Source organism: Macaca nemestrina, chromosome 15 (genome assembly GCF_043159975.1).
Source record: "Macaca nemestrina isolate mMacNem1 chromosome 15, mMacNem.hap1, whole genome shotgun sequence".
NCBI classification, from domain to species: Eukaryota; Metazoa; Chordata; class Mammalia; order Primates; family Cercopithecidae; genus Macaca; species Macaca nemestrina.
In genome coordinates, this window is record NC_092139.1 from 17,146,060 (window position 1) to 17,164,679 (window position 18,620).

The window sequence follows — 18,620 nt, forward strand, 5'->3', positions numbered from 1 at the left end:
GGAGAAACGCTGAAACAGGGTTTGGATAAGCCCCTGACATGCCAATGTCTCCTTTCCCACCAGGGCAGCACAGCTGGCCCTGGGCTGCAGACACAGCACAGGGTGGCTGCTGACCCGGGCGGATCTGATAGGGGCCAGGCTGGGTCCAGGCTGTCCCTGGCTTTGACTGATGCGTATGTCCTTGCCCACCAGCACGCCAAGCTACAACTATGCGCCCAACCCAGACAAACACTGGATCATGCGCTACACGGGGCCCATGAAGCCCATCCACATGGAATTCACCAACATACTCCAGCGGAAGCGCTTGCAGACCCTCATGTCGGTGGACGACTCCATGGAGACGGTAGGCGCCCACTGCATGCTTCTTGGTGGGCGTGGCTCCGAACCCCCAGCCAGGCCAGGGCCAGAACCTCCTGGCCCTTCAGGGTTTTCCTGGAGGAATGGAAATCAAAGGCAGAATGAAGAGACCGCATGCTAGACCTGGGGAGCAGCTTGGAGCGATCCAGACAAAAGCCTCTTCCTTCATGAAACATATTCTAGATCCGTGCTGCCCAGTACGGTAACCATGTATTAGTTATATTTTTTTCCTGCTATTTACATTTTTGAATACCTTTATTGGGATGTAATTCATATACCATACAATTCCTCCCATTAAAGTGTGCAATTCTGTGGTTTTAATACACCCAGAGTTGTATAACCATCACCACATCCATGTGAGGACATTTTTCTTACCCCAGAGAGAAACCTCACAGCCCTTAGTCACTACCCACTAAATCTCCCTCACCCCCAGCCCCAGACAACTGATGATCTCTTTTCTGTCTCTATAGATTTGGTGTTCTGCACATTTCCTATAAATGGAAGCGTACGCGCTGAGGCCTCTGTGCCCGGTGCCTTTCTTTCACTTAGTGCCATGTGTTCCAGCTTCACCCCTGGTATCCCATGAATCCGTCCCCCTCATTCCCTGTTATTGCTGAATAGTACCCCGTTGTATGGGTATTGTCACATTTTATTTAGCCATGGCTATTTAAACTGAATACAGTAACATTATAAAGTCAGTTCTTCTGTCACACAAGCCTCATTTCACGTGCTCAGTAGGTTCGTGCATCTGGAGGCCACCGTATCGGACAGTGCAGACATTTACACGGCCACCAATGCAGAAAGTTCTGCCACACGGCGCCCTTCCAGATGGCAAGCTCCTGCCACAGGCTGCAGCCCAAGTTTCACTCATTTCATTCATTCACCCGATAGCATTTATTGAGTGCCAGTGTACGTGAAATACAGCAAGCAGGGAACAAAATGACAAAAGTTTCTGCCCTAATGGAGGCAGCATGGCATGCCAGGGCAGGGACACAGACGATCCACAGATAAGCAAAAGAGATGGAGGCCGAGAAGGGCTGCGAAGAACCGTGGAGGAGAGGGCGGGCCAGGGAGTGACGGGAGGCAGGAAGGTGCAGTGACAAAGGGGACAGCCCCTGGGAACGTTAAGCGAAGACCTGAAGCAGGGGAAGGATGGGAACTGAGATCTCAAGCCCCTGCGACCCCAGGTCGGAGACAGGTCAGGCACCCGGTCCCCACTGCCCCTTGCCTCCTCGCCTGTGTTGCAGATTTACAACATGCTGGTTGAGACGGGCGAGCTGGACAACACGTACATCGTGTACACCGCCGACCACGGCTACCACATCGGCCAGTTTGGCCTGGTCAAAGGGAAATCCATGCCGTACGAGTTTGACATCAGGGTCCCGTTCTATGTGAGGGGCCCCAACGTGGAAGCTGGCTCTCTGTAAGTATGGCATCCCCCAGGGATCCAGGGGGCCCTTGGGCCCAGCTCAGGGCTGCAACCGTGCAGCCCAAACCACACCCTGGGTGGCACACAGTTCTGACAGATGAACCCCAGGGCCAACGGAAAGCAATTATGTCATGCATTTCATACCCCTCTGCTGGGGAAGGAGAGGCCAGGGCCGTGAGCACCTGTGGAAGCAGATTGATTGTGGTGTGCCTGTATGCCAGGAAATCCAGGGAGCTGGGCTGTATACGTGTGTGCGCGCACACGCGCGTCACCAGCAGGTGGGAACGGCGCTTGGATTTCTGTTCCGGGCTGTATACGTGTGTGCGCGCACGCGCGCGTCACCAGCGGGTGGGAACGGCGCTTGGATTTCTGTTCCGGGCTGTATACGTGTGTGCGCGCACGCGCGTGTCACCAGTGGGTGGGAACGGCGCTTGGATTTCTGTTCCGGGCTGTATACGTATGTGCGCGCACGCGCGTGTCACCAGCGGGTGGGAACGGCGCTTGGATTTCTGTTCCGGGCTGTATACGTGTGTGCGCGCACACGCGCGTCACCAGCGGGTGGGAACGGCGCTTGGATTTCTGTTCCGGGCTGTATACGTGTGTGCGCGCACGCGCGTGTCACCAGTGGGTGGGAACGGCGCTTGGATTTCTGTTCCGGGCTGTATACGTATGTGCGCGCACGCGCGTGTCACCAGCGGGTGGGAACGGCGCTTGGATTTCTGTTCCGGGCTGTATACGTGTGTGCGCGCACACGCGCGTCACCAGCAGGTGGGAACGGCGCTTGGATTTCTGTTCTGGGCTGGGCGGCCATTGGGCCTGGAGGTTGTCAGGGAGGAATCCCGGACCTCAGCACAGGCAGCTGGTTGTCAGCCGGCATCAGCTGAGCCAGCTCCGGGCAGCAGCACAAAGGGAAATGCTTTTCCCCGCCCATCCTTCCTGGAGGACCACGTGGGCCGCAGCCCTCAGCCAGCAATTCTCCTTGGGTTAACCTTTGAGATGACACGTTCTGGCAGCGAACATGCTGCGTCTGGGGCAGGGGAGTGGACAGGCCGCTGTTCATGGCAGCAGCTTCCTTGAATCGGCTGGGATATTATGGAGACTGGCTCAAATGGGGTTTTTGAAAAGCAGATGTGTTGCTATTAAGACTCTCATTTGGTCTGACTTCTGCCCATGCCCAGATGTGGGAACACACACCCAGCACTCACACAGGGCTGGCTGCAGAATTCCTTCAGAAGAGGCATTGACAGTGCAGTGTGGAATTCCAGACTGACATGTTCCCACTGCCTTGGACATTTTGCGAGAATTCCAGGAGGCAGGCTGCATGAGTTCAAGGCCAGAGAAAGTGATGACTGTCTGTTGACCTTATCAGATCATGCCCGTCTTTGGCTCTCAGCACCCCCCCCCCGGGAATAAGAGCTGTAATAACGAAAGCCCACGCGTATGGAGTGTCTACTCTTCAGGGCCTGGTCTAAGAACTACATAATGATTCACTGCAGACCGGGCCCTGTGGCTCACGCCTGTAATCCCAGCACTTTGGGAGACCCAGGTGGGCGGATCATTTGAGGTCAAGAGTTCGAGACCAGCCTGGCCAACTTGGTGAAACCCTACCTCTACTAAAAATACAAAAATTAGCTGGACATGGTGGCATACACCTGTAATCCCAGCACCCAGGAGGCTGAGGCAGGAGAATTGCTTGAACCCGGGAGGCGGAGGTTGCAGTGAGCCGAGATCATGCCACTGCACTCCAGGCTGGGCGACAGTGAGACTCCATCTCAAAAAAAATTAATAATAATTCATTGCAGCATCACAACAGCCCTGTGACGTGGATGCACATAGTGGCCCCGTTTTACACCCAAGGCCACTGAGGCACAGAGAGGTTAAGTTGCCTGAGGTGACAGAGCAAGTAAGGGAAGGGGCTGGGGCTTGAAGCCAGGCAGTGTCTATTCCCATGTGCCACACCTGTCAGAAACCTCAAACCATCCCTGAGAACAGAAAGCATCTGACCCACTGAGGGCTCTACAAACACTGACACTGGGGGTTTGGTCAGCCTTGGCATCTGTGATCTGACTCATAGGACCCAAAACCACATCCCACATGGTCAAGAAAAAGAGAGTGCTCATGTCAGGTTTGGGACCAAAGACACACAGTATCTGTCAGCCAGGACTCCTTTGGTTGCAAGCAGAAACGACCTTTGAACCAGATAAAGCATATAAGATAAAAAAGAACGCAGTAACTATAGTTGCTGAAAAATCCATGCACAGCTCCAGCCTCAGGCATGGCTGGATCCAGCAGTCTTACAATACCACTGGGAAGCTCTCATTTCTTAACTCTCAATCCCACTTCCGCTGAATTGGCTTCATTCTCAGGCGGGTTTTTCTCCTTATGGCAGAGTCAGCAGCTCCAGATTTTCAGCCATCCTGTTTAGGAAACCAAACTGCTTTGAACAGAAGACCTGAGGCTGACTCCCACTGGCCTGACTGAGGTCACGTGTCCTTCCCTGAACCAATCACTGTAGACAGAGGTGACAGAAACTGTTGAGTGACCAGGCTGAGTGCATTGGGCAGTGGGCTCTGAATGGGGTCAGGTAGTTCCTACAGAATGAGAAGCTGCGACAGAGCAAGGCATGGGTGCTGGCCAGGAAAAGTGACCGCTGTCCTCCTTCCCCTGAGCCTGGGGGAGCAGGACCACTGGACAAGCTCAGCCCCGTCAGCTGCTGGCTGCTAGGTTGGGCAGAGTGCCCGTCGCTCAGCAGTCTTCCCAGCTCCCTCGCCTCTGGATTCAGTTGTAGCAGCTCACACTTCGAGCCCCCCATGACACAGCTTTAGCCCATCTTCCCCAGCTGCACACATGCTTGGCAGCCTGCCCGATGTTCACAGGGCACTGGAATGGGGAGAAATGGGGGGTTAAAGATGTCAGAAACCCCAGGACTCAGGCCCTGCCCCGGTCCCCAGGGGACTAGCAGGGAAGGCACTCAGGCGCTCTGACGGGTCTGTCCACCATTCAACAGGTCCTGGGGCCTGTGCTGTGCACACCCCTCAAGTCCCTTACCCTACACTGGGAATGTCAGCCAGAAACAGGAGCCAGGAGAGGTGGCTCATGCCTGTAATCCAGCATTTTGGGAGGCCGAGGTGGACGTATCACCCGAGGTCAGGAGCTCGAGAGTAGCCTGGCCAACATGGTGAAACCCCGCCTCTACTAAAAGTACAAAAATTATGGGTGTGGTGGCACATGCCTGTAATCCCAGCTATTCGGGAGGCTGAGGTATGAGAATCGCTTGAACCCGGGAGGTACAGGTTGCAGTGAGCCGAGATCGTGCCACCACACTGCAGCCTGGGTGACAGAGCAAGACACCTCTCAAAAAAAAAAAAAAAGAAACAGGAGCCGGGAAAGGTGGCAGATGTATGGAACTCACTTAGCCAGTATTTACTGAGTAGCTACTGTGTGTTCTAAGGGTGTAAGTCCTGGAGATACAGAAGTGACCACCTGAGCCAGCCTTCCTGCAGCTTAGAGTCTACCTGGGCAATAGACAATAAGCCAGAGAAATAAGTAAGATATATAGCATATGAGACGGTGATGGGTCTTCAGGAGAAAGATAAAGCAGGGAGGGCAGGGAGGGGCGCAATTCCAAATAGGGTCCTCAGGAGGGCCTTGTGTTGGGTATCTGTGCTGCAGAACAAACTGCCACAAACTCAGCAGCTTAAGACAACACATGTACAAACTCACGGTGTCTGAGGGTCAGAAGCCGGGACCCAGCCCTGCAGGGTTGTCTGCTTAGGCTGAAATCAAGGTGCCGGCCAGGGCTGCGGTCTCATCCAGAGGCGTGACTGGGGAGCACCCGCGTCCCTGCTCACGGGGCAGGTCAAATGCAAGCAGAGGACTTGAACCCATGCAGTCTGCCTCCCAAACTGCTCACCGTCCAGCTGCTGATTTAGAGGGGCTTGCTTCTTCAAAGTCAGCAAGGGGAGAAAGAGAGACCGGAGCAAGACCACTAGCAGGATAGAGGTGACTATCTCATAACACAACCACGGGAGTGACAGCCCATCACCTTCACGTCCCGCTGGTTGGCAGCAGGTCCGGTTTGGTCCCCCAGGGACAGGGATCCCGGGGATCACTGAGGCCTGTCACGGGCCTCCTTGGTAATAGAGCAAAGAACTAAAGGGGTGAGGGACGGTGGCCCCTGATCTCCAGGGAAAGGACATTCCAGGCAGAGGGGACAGTAAAGAAGAAGGCCCTGAGGCTGGACTGTGCCTGGGCTGTCAAGGAACAGCAAGGAGCCAGTGTTTGCCCCAGAGATCCAGGGGAAGGGCTCGGGAAGGGCCAGGATTTGGGCTGGCTGTAAAGGCAGGTCGCCTTCACTCAGGAAGTAGGGACAGGGTGGGGCTGTCAGCTCACCGCATGGCATGTCTGAGACGCAGAAGCTAAGTGGGGGGCGAGCGCAGAGTGGGGATTTGGCTGAATCTGGGCCGCAGAGGGGAGCTGCTGAGGTTGAGGTGCCAGACTGCAGCTTCCATACCTGCAGATGTCAGCCCCCCACAAACTGCTGCCCACCTACCACCGCCCACCCCTCGAGCGAGGCTGAGGCACCACCACCTGAGTGGCTGAGTCCCCGATCTCCTGCCTCCCCCAGGAATCCCCACATCGTCCTCAACATTGACCTGGCCCCCACCATCCTGGACATTGCAGGCCTGGACATACCCGCGGATATGGACGGGAAATCCATCCTCAAGCTGCTGGACACGGAGCGGCCGGTGAATCGGTGAGGAAGGAGCAGGGCAGGTGCGGGGGGCTGGGACATTGGGCTCCTGACCTGCAGGAACTCAGAGCAAAACCCTGTGGGTCTAGAACATGGGGTCTCCAAGGGTTGGGAGCTGGGGTTCTCAGGTCCCCCCAACCGCTTAGCTGCTGTGGGAGAGAAGCATTCCCCTCTCTGAGATTCTGTCTTCCTATCTGGAATGTGGCCAAGGTGACCAGTTGGGGACCTTCTCTGAACTAAAATTACACAAAGCTTGAAATGGTAGCAGCAGTGATCGTAGGAGTTGGTGCTAACTGCATGGCGATTGTGTGTGAGGCCCTGTTCTAAGTACTGTGCAGGGGATTCTAGGAGTTTGATTCTCACAGTAACCCAGCGAGGTGACGTTATCATCATCCCCATTTTGCCAGTTTGGAATCTGAATCCCAAAGCGATTGAGTGACTCGTCAGAGGTATCCCAGCAAGTCTGGATGTAGCTCTGGGAATTCAGATGCTGACTTACCACACCCCATAACTTTAATGCTGGAGGGTGTGATGGGAACATATTCCAGGTGTCAGAGTAGGAACCGTGAGGGTGAGCAAGTCAGACAGGTGGGAGGTGGGCTGAGTCAGGGTGGGGAGGCTGGTGTGGCCACAGTGACATCTGGTGGCCAGCACTCTAATAGCCACCAGGTTCCTGGCCTCCAGGTGCTACTTCAACTCCTGGCTTGCACCTCCAGCAGCGGAGCCCTTCCTCTGTGGTCTCCCAGAGGCTCCAGCCAGGCGAGCACTGTGTGCCCACATCTGGCTGCCCTCTAGGGGGACCGTGTCCATTGAGGCTCCTCCCCTGACTGTGAGGCCAGGCGAGCTGTAATGGTATAAAATGGACATGTTTGGGGACACTGGCCTGGGAGTCAGGACACCTGGGGGACAGGGGACAGGGTGGAGGCTTCTCCTTTCAGCTTCAGAGTCCCCATCTAGGAAATGGAAATGACCAGGTGGCACCGGATGAAACCCACAAATTACATACATGCAACTGCAAAGCACCAAAGAAGAAAATACCCCCCCAACCCAATGCAATGAACCCGACATCAAGACAACCACTGCGCCTGACGCTGAGCTCAAGACAGAGCTCAAGACGCTGAACCACTGCGCCTGACGCTGAGCTCGAGACCCTGAACCACTGCGCCTGACGCTGAGCTGGAGACAGAGCTCAAGACGCCAAACCACTGCGCCTGACGCTGAGCTCGAGACAGAACTCTTCCAGCTCCGGGAGTTGTTGGGCTTCCTGCAGGGGCGTGAGATGTGTGCGCGCACACACAGTTACTTGGGTGGGACTTACAGTGACTTTGACCTGGGTCATTTCTGCCCTGTGTGCCTCCAGACCCGAGTCTCTGGGGAAGGGGTGGCTCAACTCAGGAGGGTGAGCAAGGCTCTCCAGTGCCCGGCTGGGCGCACTCGCCACAATTGCTGTCCAGGCTGACTGTAAACCAAGGCTGACTCCTGGTGCCGTCCCTGCTCCTGGGGAAATAGGGGGTCGTGGGAAGCCCTCACGTTGTTGAGAAGCAGGATCCGTGCTTTTTTCCAGGTTTCACTTGAAAAAGAAGATGAGGGTCTGGCGGGACTCTTTCCTGGTGGAGAGAGGGTGAGTGCCGGGTCCTGGCAGGGACACCCCTGCCCACCTCCCTCCCTCTGCCCAGGGCAGCAGGGAGAATCGGGCTATGATGGTGCCTTCCAACAGTGGCTCTGAAGTTGTGTCCAAAGGCCCCTAAACACAGAGCCCATTCACTGCTCCTATAGACGACACAGAATTGGGGTCTGAGGTCGCGCATACCCTTTTGGCATGTTTTGTCCAGCCTCTACAATGTCTTCAATTTATTTAAGTTATTGCCGACTCATGCGATTTGGGAAGTTTCTTATAAAATGCCAATCTTAAGTTTCCTAAACATCAGGAGACCCGGGCAGGGTGGCCCTGCGTCCTCCACTGTGAGGATAAGCCAAAGCCGAGGGGGTACCCCTCTAGGTGGGCACACGTGCCTCCGGGGCTCCTCCAGAGCTGAGAGGCCGGCCCCGCGGCTCCTCCTCTCTGCCCCACAGCAAACTGCTACACAAGAGAGACAATGACAAGGTGGACGCCCAGGAGGAGAACTTTCTGCCCAAGTACCAGCGTGTGAAGGACCTGTGTCAGCGCGCTGAGTACCAGACGGCGTGTGAGCAGCTGGGACAGGTAAGAAGGCTCCCTTCCCTCCCGACCGCTCCCCCTCCTGACTGTAGCCAGCCCTGACCTGTGGGGCCCTGAGAGCCGCTGAGCCAGCAGGGCCAGGGCCTCCCAACGGGTAGCCCTTTGCTGTCGTGTGATGCCCAAGATGCAGTTTGGTGATGCAGGATGATGCTCATGATAAGTGATTGATTTCTCAGCAGCCTTTGGACCCTGACCGTGTCAGAGGCCAAGTGTCCCATGAGTATGCTGTGTGCCCTTAGTACCTCTCTAGCCCTTGCCAACCCCTCTTGCACTGAGGCCCCCGCAGGAGTTAAATTAGTTTATTTTCACCGTGTTCGCTTTGACAGTATTGTCTTTGTGACTGGTTTTCCTTTTACAGGAGTAATAAGACGTGGCTTTTTAAAATAAATATATGTAAGTTTTTAAAAAGTGAATTGGTTGCAAGAGAAATATTAAGGCAATTATGGCCAGGAACAGTCAGTGGCTCATGTCTGTGGTCCCAGCTACTCCAGAGCTGAGGCAGGAGGATGGCTTGAGCCCACATGTTGGAGGCTGCAGTGAGCTGTGATTGCGCCACTGCACTCCAGCTTGGGTGACAGAATAAGACCCTGTCCCTAAAAACATAAGAAAAAAGAAAATAATCTGGGAAGTATTCAGAGGTAGCAGAAACTGACATGCTGGGAAAGCCTAAATGAGGCTTTTCTGAGGCTGGAAGGCCAGGGCAGGCTTGGAGAAGGAGGGTCAGGGGAGGGGCAACCCCAGCCAGGCAGGGTGGAGAGGGCAGTGGAGATGGTGAAGCTCTGCCTTGGCTGGCCCCAAGGGGTGCCGGAGGTGTGTCTCTGTCTTGCCCGTCAAAGACTGGGACTTTGAGCTGGGGCTGGAGTTGCGTGCCTGTTCACCAGTGAGAAAAAGCAAAACCAGGGCCCTGGTGTTGAAGGCCAAGGCCGGAGGTGGATGGGTTTCTGATGGACTGCGTTTGAATGACTCCATCTTATCAATGTACATAGAATTAGTACAGGCTCATACAGGCCTGACTGTGCCTCCTCACCCAGTGTGTGTAAACCACAGACCCCACTTAGTCACGGAATTAACCCGTATCTGCCACCAGGCAGGAGCTGTGGATTTCATCCCTCCGTTGTACAGCATGAACGCGTACCTCTGCTTGCCGGGCACTGTCCTGGCGCAGGGCTACAGCCTTGAATATGCTCAACAGAAACTCCTGCCCTCCCAGAGCTGACGTTCTGGAGAGAGTTCAGCCTTGACTTTGTACCGAGCTCCCAGAAGGGGTTCTGATGTTAGTTCTGGGCTAAAAGAAATGAAATGAGGAGGCCAGGAAGCCTTTGCCCCCACCGCCCCCCGGCCAGGGAACGCTGTCAAGTCCCCCGCTGGTTCTTTCTGCATGTCTCCCCTGACCCAGATCAGCACTTGGGCAGCCAAAATGACCTCTTTGCTGGGGCCAAGAAAGAGGAGGTATCAGCATTTTCCAAACATCAGAGCGCACCACTGAAACCAAAGGAAGACAGTGTGAGGGCGTGGTTTGGGCCACATAGCCTAGGCCAGCTGGGAGGCAGCAGCCCATGTGCCCAGACCCAGCCCCGGGGCTGTGGGGATCCCAGGCCCAGACCTCTGCCCGCCATCCCAGGCAACGGCCCTGCTCACAAGCCCGCACTCCCCAAGTGCCGTTGCCACGTCTCTGCTTGTGCTGTGCTTCTGGAACGCCCTGCCCAGTGTAGAAGCTGTACCCTGTGGCCCGAGGACGCCTCTTAGGGGGCCTCACGCCCAGCCATAGCATAGCCTTGGGTACCTTTTCTGTGCTACCCCACGTGCTAGATGTTCGTTTGTCCTTCGCTGAACAAACATTCCCGGGAACCAAGCTCTTGTGCATCTGCCTGTCTCCCAGTGACACGGGGACACTAAGGGCAGGGCCCGGCTGGAATTCATGTCATCATTCCTAAAGCCCAGATCAGGGCCTGGCCCGGGCAGGAGTAAATGTGCCCTGGACACCTCGTAATGACGACCATCACAGGCAACACTGAGTGTGAGCTCTGCCTCCAGCCACTCTATCTGGCAGGTATGTTCTCTACACGGGGGAAACCGAGGCCCAGGGCTTAGACAGCCTACCCACAGCCTCACAGCTTCAAGTGGTGGAGCCAGGATTTGAACCCAGGTAGTCAGGTTGCAAGACCTTTGTTCTCAGCAGCTGTAGGGACCCAGAGTCAAGCCGACACTGGCCCAGCCCTGTGGGGCTCACGCACCACCCCCCCCAGGAGAGCCTCGGGACAGGGCATGCGGACACGGCTTCTCCATGAGTAGTGCAGGAGCAGCAAACACTTTCCGCACAAGGTCAGACCCGTAAATAGTTTGCGGTTTGCAGGCCACACGTTTGTTTTTGTTCTTGCTTTTCACAACTCTAAAAATGTACAATGTAAAAACTGTTCTTGGTTGGCAGGCCATACAAAAACAGGCCGTGGGCTGGAGTTGACTAGAAAGAGGGCTGCAGTTTGCCGACCCCTCAAGTCGTGCCCCGGCTGAGTTTGTCGGGTTGGAAGGGAGAGCAGGCAGTGGGGAAGGAGAATTCCAGGCAGAGAGAGCTAAGTGGACGGAGGCTGCTCGCCAGTGTGTACAACTCAGGGCTTCACGCAGAAGTCAGAGCCCTGGCTTTTCTTGAAAAATCAGACCTGGGCCTCTGGGCCTGTGCTGCCCTCTGGCGATAGTCAGATGGGTATAGCCAGTCACAGTGCTCACTTTATCCTCCCCAGGTCCCCCAGTCCCTTCTGGGCCGGCCTCATTCAGGGCCATGCCTGCTGGCCCATCAGTCTCCTGCACTAAGGAATCCAGGTTGCTGGAAGGGCCTGCATGCGTTGAAGGGGGTGGGAGGGTGGCAGGGCGCTGTGAATGCAATCAGAGTCAGCCTCTAGGTGAGAACAGACGGCGGGGACGGGGACAAGATGAGCAGGTGAAAGGCAGCAGGGCCTTCAGCGGTGGCGGGGGGTGGGCCGTGTAGCAGAGAGTTGGGGGGGATGGTAGCACCAGATTCCGCACTTTTCCTTACAGCTCTTGCACCTCCCAGTTGTGTGGCCCAGGACGCATCTCTCTACCTCTGTTTGTCTCATATTGAAGCAGCACAGTAATGACAGCGCCTGCCTCGTACGGTAGTGGGAGGTGTAGTAAGCAGGTTAATATTAACACACGGTGCTTGGCACATGCTGTGTTCTGTGCCGGAGAGACACAAGGGAATAGATCTGATCCGTGGCCTGGAAAGGTCACTTTGGCACAGAATAGGCCCTAAAGAGTCACTGGGTCAATGGGCTGGAGCAGGTGTGGACAGAAGGGAAGAGAATCCAGTTTACAGGTGGTTGCAGAATCCCACGAGGGGATCCAGGAGGCTGGACCTGGGGAAGGGAAGAGGAATCAACACGAGAGATTTGGACGGCGATTCTGTCTACATTCAGCTTCTGAGCACAGGCCTGGAGTTGAATGCACACGTGGATCCTCTGCACACAGCACTGACTGAGTCTGGGAAGGTGGTCGGGGAGACTCCTTTCGCTGGAGCAGAGATGGGAAGGAAGAGAAGGCTCCAGCAGCAGGAAGGGCTGGGGAAAAAGGCATTCTAGGCAGAAGGAGCAGTGAGCGCCAAGTCCCTGGGGCAGCAGCCCACGGGGGATACTGGAGAGAGGGCTGGGGCTGAGGGAGCGGAGGACTCACGGGTAGGCCAGGGCCAGATTGCAGAGGGTGTTCAGAGACTAGTATGAGGAGCTTGGGTCTTGTCTTAAAGACAGTGGGAGCCATTGAAGGGTTTTAAGTAGGAGAGTGACATGATCCAACTTGCCCTTTAAAAAGATTCCTCTAGCTGCCACGTGGGTGGATTTTAGGAGCAGACAGAAGCGGGCAACCGTGAGAGTGGGGGGCCGTTGGAGGCATCTCGTGGGGGGATGATGGTAGCTCTGCCCAAGGTTCAAGCAGCGGCAGTGGAAAGAAGCGGCACTTGGAGACAGCAGACGTGGGGCTCGGTAACAGCTGGATGCAAGCAGGGAGAGGGATGTCTCCAGGGTGGATGGGTGTGGCAGGGGAGAGGTGGGTTTAGGGGAGCAGACAAGCAGCTGGCCAAGGCCCTGGCATGTCTTGCAGAAGTGGCAGTGTGTGGAGGACGCCACGGGGAAGCTGAAGCTGCATAAGTGCAAGGGCCCCGTGCAGCTGGGTAGCAGCAGAGCCCTCTCCAACCTCGTGCCCAAGTACTACGGGCAGGGCAGCGAGGCCTGCACCTGTGACAGCGGGGACTACAAGCTCAGCCTGGCTGGACGCCGGAAAAAGCTCTTCAAGAAGAGTAAGTGTCACAACCTGGCTGAGTGGGACAGCAGGAGAGAGAGAGACCATGCCTGGGGAGCCCATTCATTCACTCAGACAATTCCACAGAGACTGTCGCCTTGCCAGGTGGTGGTCTAGGGGCTGGGGACACAGCCACACCTCCTCACAAGCCATGAATTCTAGTGGGGAGCGGTAGGAATACACAGATAAGGCCAGGCATGGTGGCTCACACCTGTAATCCCAGTACCTTGGGAGTTCGAGACGGGTGGATCACCTAAGGTCAGGAGCTCAAGACCAGCCTGGCCAGCATGGTAAAACCCCGTCTAAAAATACAAAAATTAGCCAGATGTGGTGGCTCACGCTTGTAATCCCAGCTACTTGGGAGGCAGAGACATGAGAATCGCTTGAACCTGGGAGGCAGAGGCTGCAGTGATCTGAGATCGCGCCACTGCACTCCAGCCTGGGCAACAGAGCAAGATCCATCTCAAAAGAGAGATAAAAAAAGGAAGAAACACACATACAAGGTTCTGTATTGATTGGCTGGTGAAAATGCTAGGACCAGAGGTTCGCAGGAACTCAGCTGTGTGCTTCCCCTAGGAGCCATGGTTCAATGTTCAATTAGTTAGTGCAGTGTTTGTGGTGACTTTATAGAACTACTCTGGGCTGGGCGCGGTGGCTCACACCTGTAATCCCAGCACTTTGAGAGGCCGAGGTGGGCAGATCACTTGAGGTCCGGAGTTCAAGACCAGCCTGGCCAACATGGTGAAACCCCGTCTCTACTAAAAATACAAAAAATTAGTTGGGTGTGATGGTGTGGGAGGCAGGAGAATCGCTGGAACCCGGGAGGCAGAGGTTGCAGACAGCTGAGATCATACCATTGTGCTCCAGCCAGGGTGACAGAGACTCGGTCTCAAAAAAAAAAAAAATTAAAAAGTAAAAAATAAACTACCCTGAAGAACAAGAATAGACTATACTTTAGTTGAGTGGGGAAAAGCCTCATCCAGCTAAAGAAGGGTCTACACCTTCATACCTCATGCTCCGCACGGGCCGGGGAGAGGACAGGCAGGCGGAGGCCAGGGCGCAGGCGGAGGCCAGGGCGCAGGGGGAAGCCAGGGAGCAGGCGAAGTGGAGACAGGCTCTTCTAGACCCAGCCAGAAGGCCTGGCCGCCACCCTGGGCTATCACTTCACCATTCTGAGGCTCAGCTCCCACCATCAAATAGGAAGAATGGTCCCTGCCTGACTTTCAAACAGGAATGAGCCTGTGCCCTGAAAATGTGTGGAAGCGTCGGGGTCCGCCGGCTAGAAATGTGCCCTCTAGGGCTGGGCAGCTTCCCACACAGCCCATTTCTCTGGCCTAAGGACAGCCAAAGTCTGATAGATTTCAGGTGTTGTTTTAAAAACAATTATGGCGAAATACACATAAAATTTATCATCTTAACCATTTTTAAGTATCCAGTTCAATAGTGTAAACTATATTCACACTACTGTGCAGCCTGCTAAACAAACTTTTCATCTTGCAAAACTAAAACTGTCCCCATTCAATGTCGTCTCCCCATTCTCCCACCCTGCTCCCACCCCGTTCTCCCCCCCCTTCTCCCCTCATTCTCCCACCCCGCTCTCACCCCGCTGTTACACCGTTCTCCCACCCCGTACTTCTACCCCCCCGTTATGCCGTTCTCCCACCCCATTCTCCCACCCCCCTGTTATGCCGTTCTCCCACCCCGTTCTCCCACCCCGCTGTTATGCTGTTCTCCCACCCCATTCTCCCACCCCGCTGTTACGCCGTTCTCCCACCCCGTTCTCCCACCCCGCTGTTATGCCGTTCTCCCACCCTGTTCTCCCACCCCGCTGTTACGCCGTTCTCCCACCCCGTTCTCCCACCCCGCTGTTGCCGTTCTCCCACCCCGTTCTCCCACCCCGCTGTTACGCTGTTCTCCCACCCCGTTCTCCCACCCCGCTGTTACGCCGTTCTCCCACCCCGTTCTCCCACCCCGCTGTTACGCCGTTCTCCCACCCCGTTCTCCCACCCCGCTCCCATCCCGTTCTCCCACCCAGTCCTCCCACCCCGTTCTCACCCTGTTCTCCCACCCCGCTCTCACCCCGTTCTCACCCTGTTCTCCCACCCCGCTCTCACCCGTTCTCCCACCCCGCTGTTATGCCGTTCTCCCACCCCGTTCTCCCACCCCGCTCCCATCCCGTTCTCCCACCCAGTCCTCCCACCCCGTTCTCACCCTGTTCTCCCACCCTGCTCTCACCCCGTTCTCACCCTGTTCTCCCACCCCGCTCTCACCCGTTCTCCCACCCCGCTGTTATGCCGTTCTCCCACCCCGCTCCCATCCCGTTCTCCCACCCAGTCCTCCCACCCCGTTCTCACCCTGTTCTCCCACCCCGCTCTCACCCCGTTCTCACCCTGTTCTCCCACCCCGCTCTCACCCCGTTCTCACCTCATTCTCTCATCCCGCTCTCACCCCGTTCTCCCATCCCGCTCTCACCCCGTTGTCACCCTGTTCTCCCACCCCACTCTCCCCCCCACTCTCCCCCCGTTTTCCCACCCCGCTCTCACCCCACTCTCCCCCCATTCTCCCCCCATTCTCCCACCCCACTCTCACCCCGCTCTCACCCCGTTCTCCCACCCCACTCTCACCCCATTCTCCCACCCCACTCTCACCCCGTTCTCACCCCGTTCTCCCACCCCCACCCCATTCTCCCACCCCCTCCCACCCCATTCTCCCACTCCCTCCCACCCCGTTCTCCCACCCGGTTCTCCCACCCGTTTTCCCACCCTGCTCCCACCCAGTCCTCCCACCCCGTTCTCCCACCCCACTCCCACCCAGTCCTCCCACCCCTTTCTCCCACCCCGCTCCCACCCAGTCCTCCCACCACGTTCTCCCACCCCGCTCGCACCCAGACCTCCCACCACGTTCTCCCACCCCGCTCCCCCACCCTGCTCCCACCCAGTCCTCCCACCCCGTTCTCCCACCCCGCTCCCACCCAGTCCTCCCACCCCGCTCCCACCCAGTCCTCCCACCCCATTCTCCCACCCCATTCTCCCACCCCGCTCTCCCTGCATTCTCCCACCCCGCTCCCACCTGGTTGTCCCACCCCGTTCTCCCACCCTGTTCTCCCACCCTGCTCTCATCCCGTTCTCCCACCCACTCCCACCCTGTTTAACCACCCCACTCCATTCTCCCACCCCGTTCTCCCATCCCGCTCTCCCACCCCACTCTCCCATCCTGCTGTCCCACCCAGCTCTCACCCCTTCTCCCACCCCATTCTCAGCAACCACTCTTCTACTTCTCTATGAGCTTGACTGCTCTAGGGGCCTCATATAAGTGGAATTGTACAGTATTTGTCCTTCTGTGGCTGGCTTTTTTCTCTTCGCATAATGTTCTCCGGGTTCATCCACATGGTAGCCTGTGTCAGAATCTCCTTCCTGACCGGGCACAGTGGTTCACACCTGTAATCCCAGCATCTTGGAAGGCCGAGGCAGGCAGGTTGCCTGAGCTCAGGAGTTCGAGATCAGTCTGTCCAACATGGTGAAACCCGTCTCTACTAAAAATACAAAAATTAGCCAGTCATGGTGGTGGGCGCCTGTAGTCCCTGCTACTCAGGAGGCTGAGGCACGAGAATGGCTTGAACCTGGGAACGGGAGGTTGCAGTAAACTGAGATCATGCCGCTTCACTCCAGCCTGGGTGACAGAGCAAGACTCTGTCTCAAAAAAAAAAAAAAAAAAAATTCCTTTCTTTATAAGATGGATGATATTGTGCCACAGACGAATTAGAGATTGAGGATCGAGGTCTCCGACGGCAGACACGGTGGTCTCCTCTGGGCCATCCGGCCAGGCAGCAAATGTCCTCATCGTGGAGCAGATAAGTCTCTTTCCGTAACAGCCCAGCCACTGCCACAAACAACGCTTCCCAGCTGATGATCCTCTGGTACCTTTCCTCACCAGCTGATTAGGAACTACTGCATTAACTTTTCTAGCTGAATAGGATGATTGGTTTCCAGATTGGATTACACAGCCAGCATCTCCTTGCTTCAGTATGTGGCACAGTCGATAATCTTTAAATAATACAACATCTTGCAGGGAGAGATTCAGCTGTTTTCCCCCTTATTAATGCTTAGAGGAAAGAAAAATACGTAAAAGTAGCCGAGAGTCAGCTCAGCCCTGGTCAGAATCCTCATGTGAGTGTAATGTCAGAGCCGGGACCCGCGCCTCTCGGCGGCCCCGTGATCCTCACCTATACAGAAAGGAGCAAGCCTTGTGACCAGCCAGAGAACAAGTGTCCTGAGGAGGAGGAAGATGAGGTACAAAGGCCCTGTACTCACAATGAGTGTGGGGGGTCCCAGCCACAGAGAGGTGACCAGTGTGGCCAAGAGTGGTGAGAAGCACAGTAGGCACGGGCAGCCACATCACACAGGGGGTCACTGGCATGGAAAGGCAGGGAGCGGGCGTAATGGTGAGGTTTCGGGGCTGCGCGGCATCACCTTAGGTGAGGACGTCAGCTGCAGGCAGAGTCCCCACCCCCTGCAGTAGCTGGTCCATACCAGCTCATCAGGCATGAATGCTTCAGTAGTTCTGTTTCGTGCCATCCTCCAAGGAGCCCTTGTAGGGTAGGCACCATCCTAAGAAGTTACCCAAATCGCCGGGGCCACACATGTGCTCAGGGGTTTGCACCTCAGCCATCCGATTGCAGAGTCAAAGCTCTTGGCCACCGGCTTATGAAGTCCTGTCCCATGCCCTGTTGGTGTGGCAGGAAGGGGACCTGCGGGACTCTGGACATGGACACAGTGAGAGAGACAGGGAGAGCAGGTCGTGTGGCTTCGGTACAGGAGAGGAATCACACAGGACCGGCAGACTGCGGCTGTGAAGGGCCGGAGAGTAAAGGTCGGGGGCTTTGCGACTCAGCCCTGCAACTGCAGAGGTGTAAGTGAACGCGAGCCGCTGTACCCAGTGAAACTGTATTCGCAAAGACAGATGGAGGCTGGCCTGGGCCCTTAGGCCATGGTTTAGGGACCCCTGAGTCTAGAGCTGGGAGATGGAGGGTGGAAAGAGACAACGCCACTCACTCATAAGCTGACTGGGACTAAAGGAGTGAAGAGGACACGCTGGGTCCATTTCCTGAGCCTCGGGGCAGGACCTGCTCGGCACAGGGAGCATCCTCGGCTCTTTGTGTACACGCGTCGAGAGACTCAACCGAGGGAAGGAAGTGCCCAGGAGAAAGGCCCAAGGCTTTGCCGGAGAGGGGAGGCCTCCCCTCTCCCCTTAGGATCCTTCGGCCCTTGTGACTGTGATGCAAGGTGTCTGAGAATTAAAAGATACAAAACATCCCCCAAGAGTGGCCATGTGGGAAAGGGAGCCCTTTCCTTCCTTCTTCCACCGCCTTCCGCCACCACCTGCCTCCAGCTGGTCCTCCTTGGTCACCATCTTGGGGTCACTTGGGATCCAACAAAACCTGGGCCACTAACTGGCTCCAGGCCCTTCTCTTTAAATGAGGCACATCTGGAGAAGAATGACAACTGCAGTGCATGCATGCTGAGGCCACACTTGTGTCAGGTGGGCAGAGATTTAAAACA

The 18,620-nt window shown here is 56.1% G+C and overlaps 1 protein-coding gene across 7 annotated transcripts in view; it reads left to right on the top strand.

Annotated features, from left to right (window-relative positions):
- The window catches only part of LOC105496497 (sulfatase 2), a 131,465-nt gene that overhangs the window by 102,715 nt on the left and 10,130 nt on the right, over window positions 1-18,620 (top strand). For all 7 annotated transcript variants that reach the window (XM_011767004.3, XM_011767003.3, XM_071079169.1 and 4 more), the window contains exons 6-11: window positions 193-343; window positions 1,605-1,780; window positions 6,414-6,542; window positions 8,104-8,160; window positions 8,613-8,742; window positions 12,865-13,060. In XM_011767004.3, coding sequence (XP_011765306.2) covers window positions 193-343; window positions 1,605-1,780; window positions 6,414-6,542; window positions 8,104-8,160; window positions 8,613-8,742; window positions 12,865-13,060 — 839 coding nt within the window. The remainder of the gene's footprint in view (window positions 1-192; window positions 344-1,604; window positions 1,781-6,413; window positions 6,543-8,103; window positions 8,161-8,612; window positions 8,743-12,864; window positions 13,061-18,620) is intronic.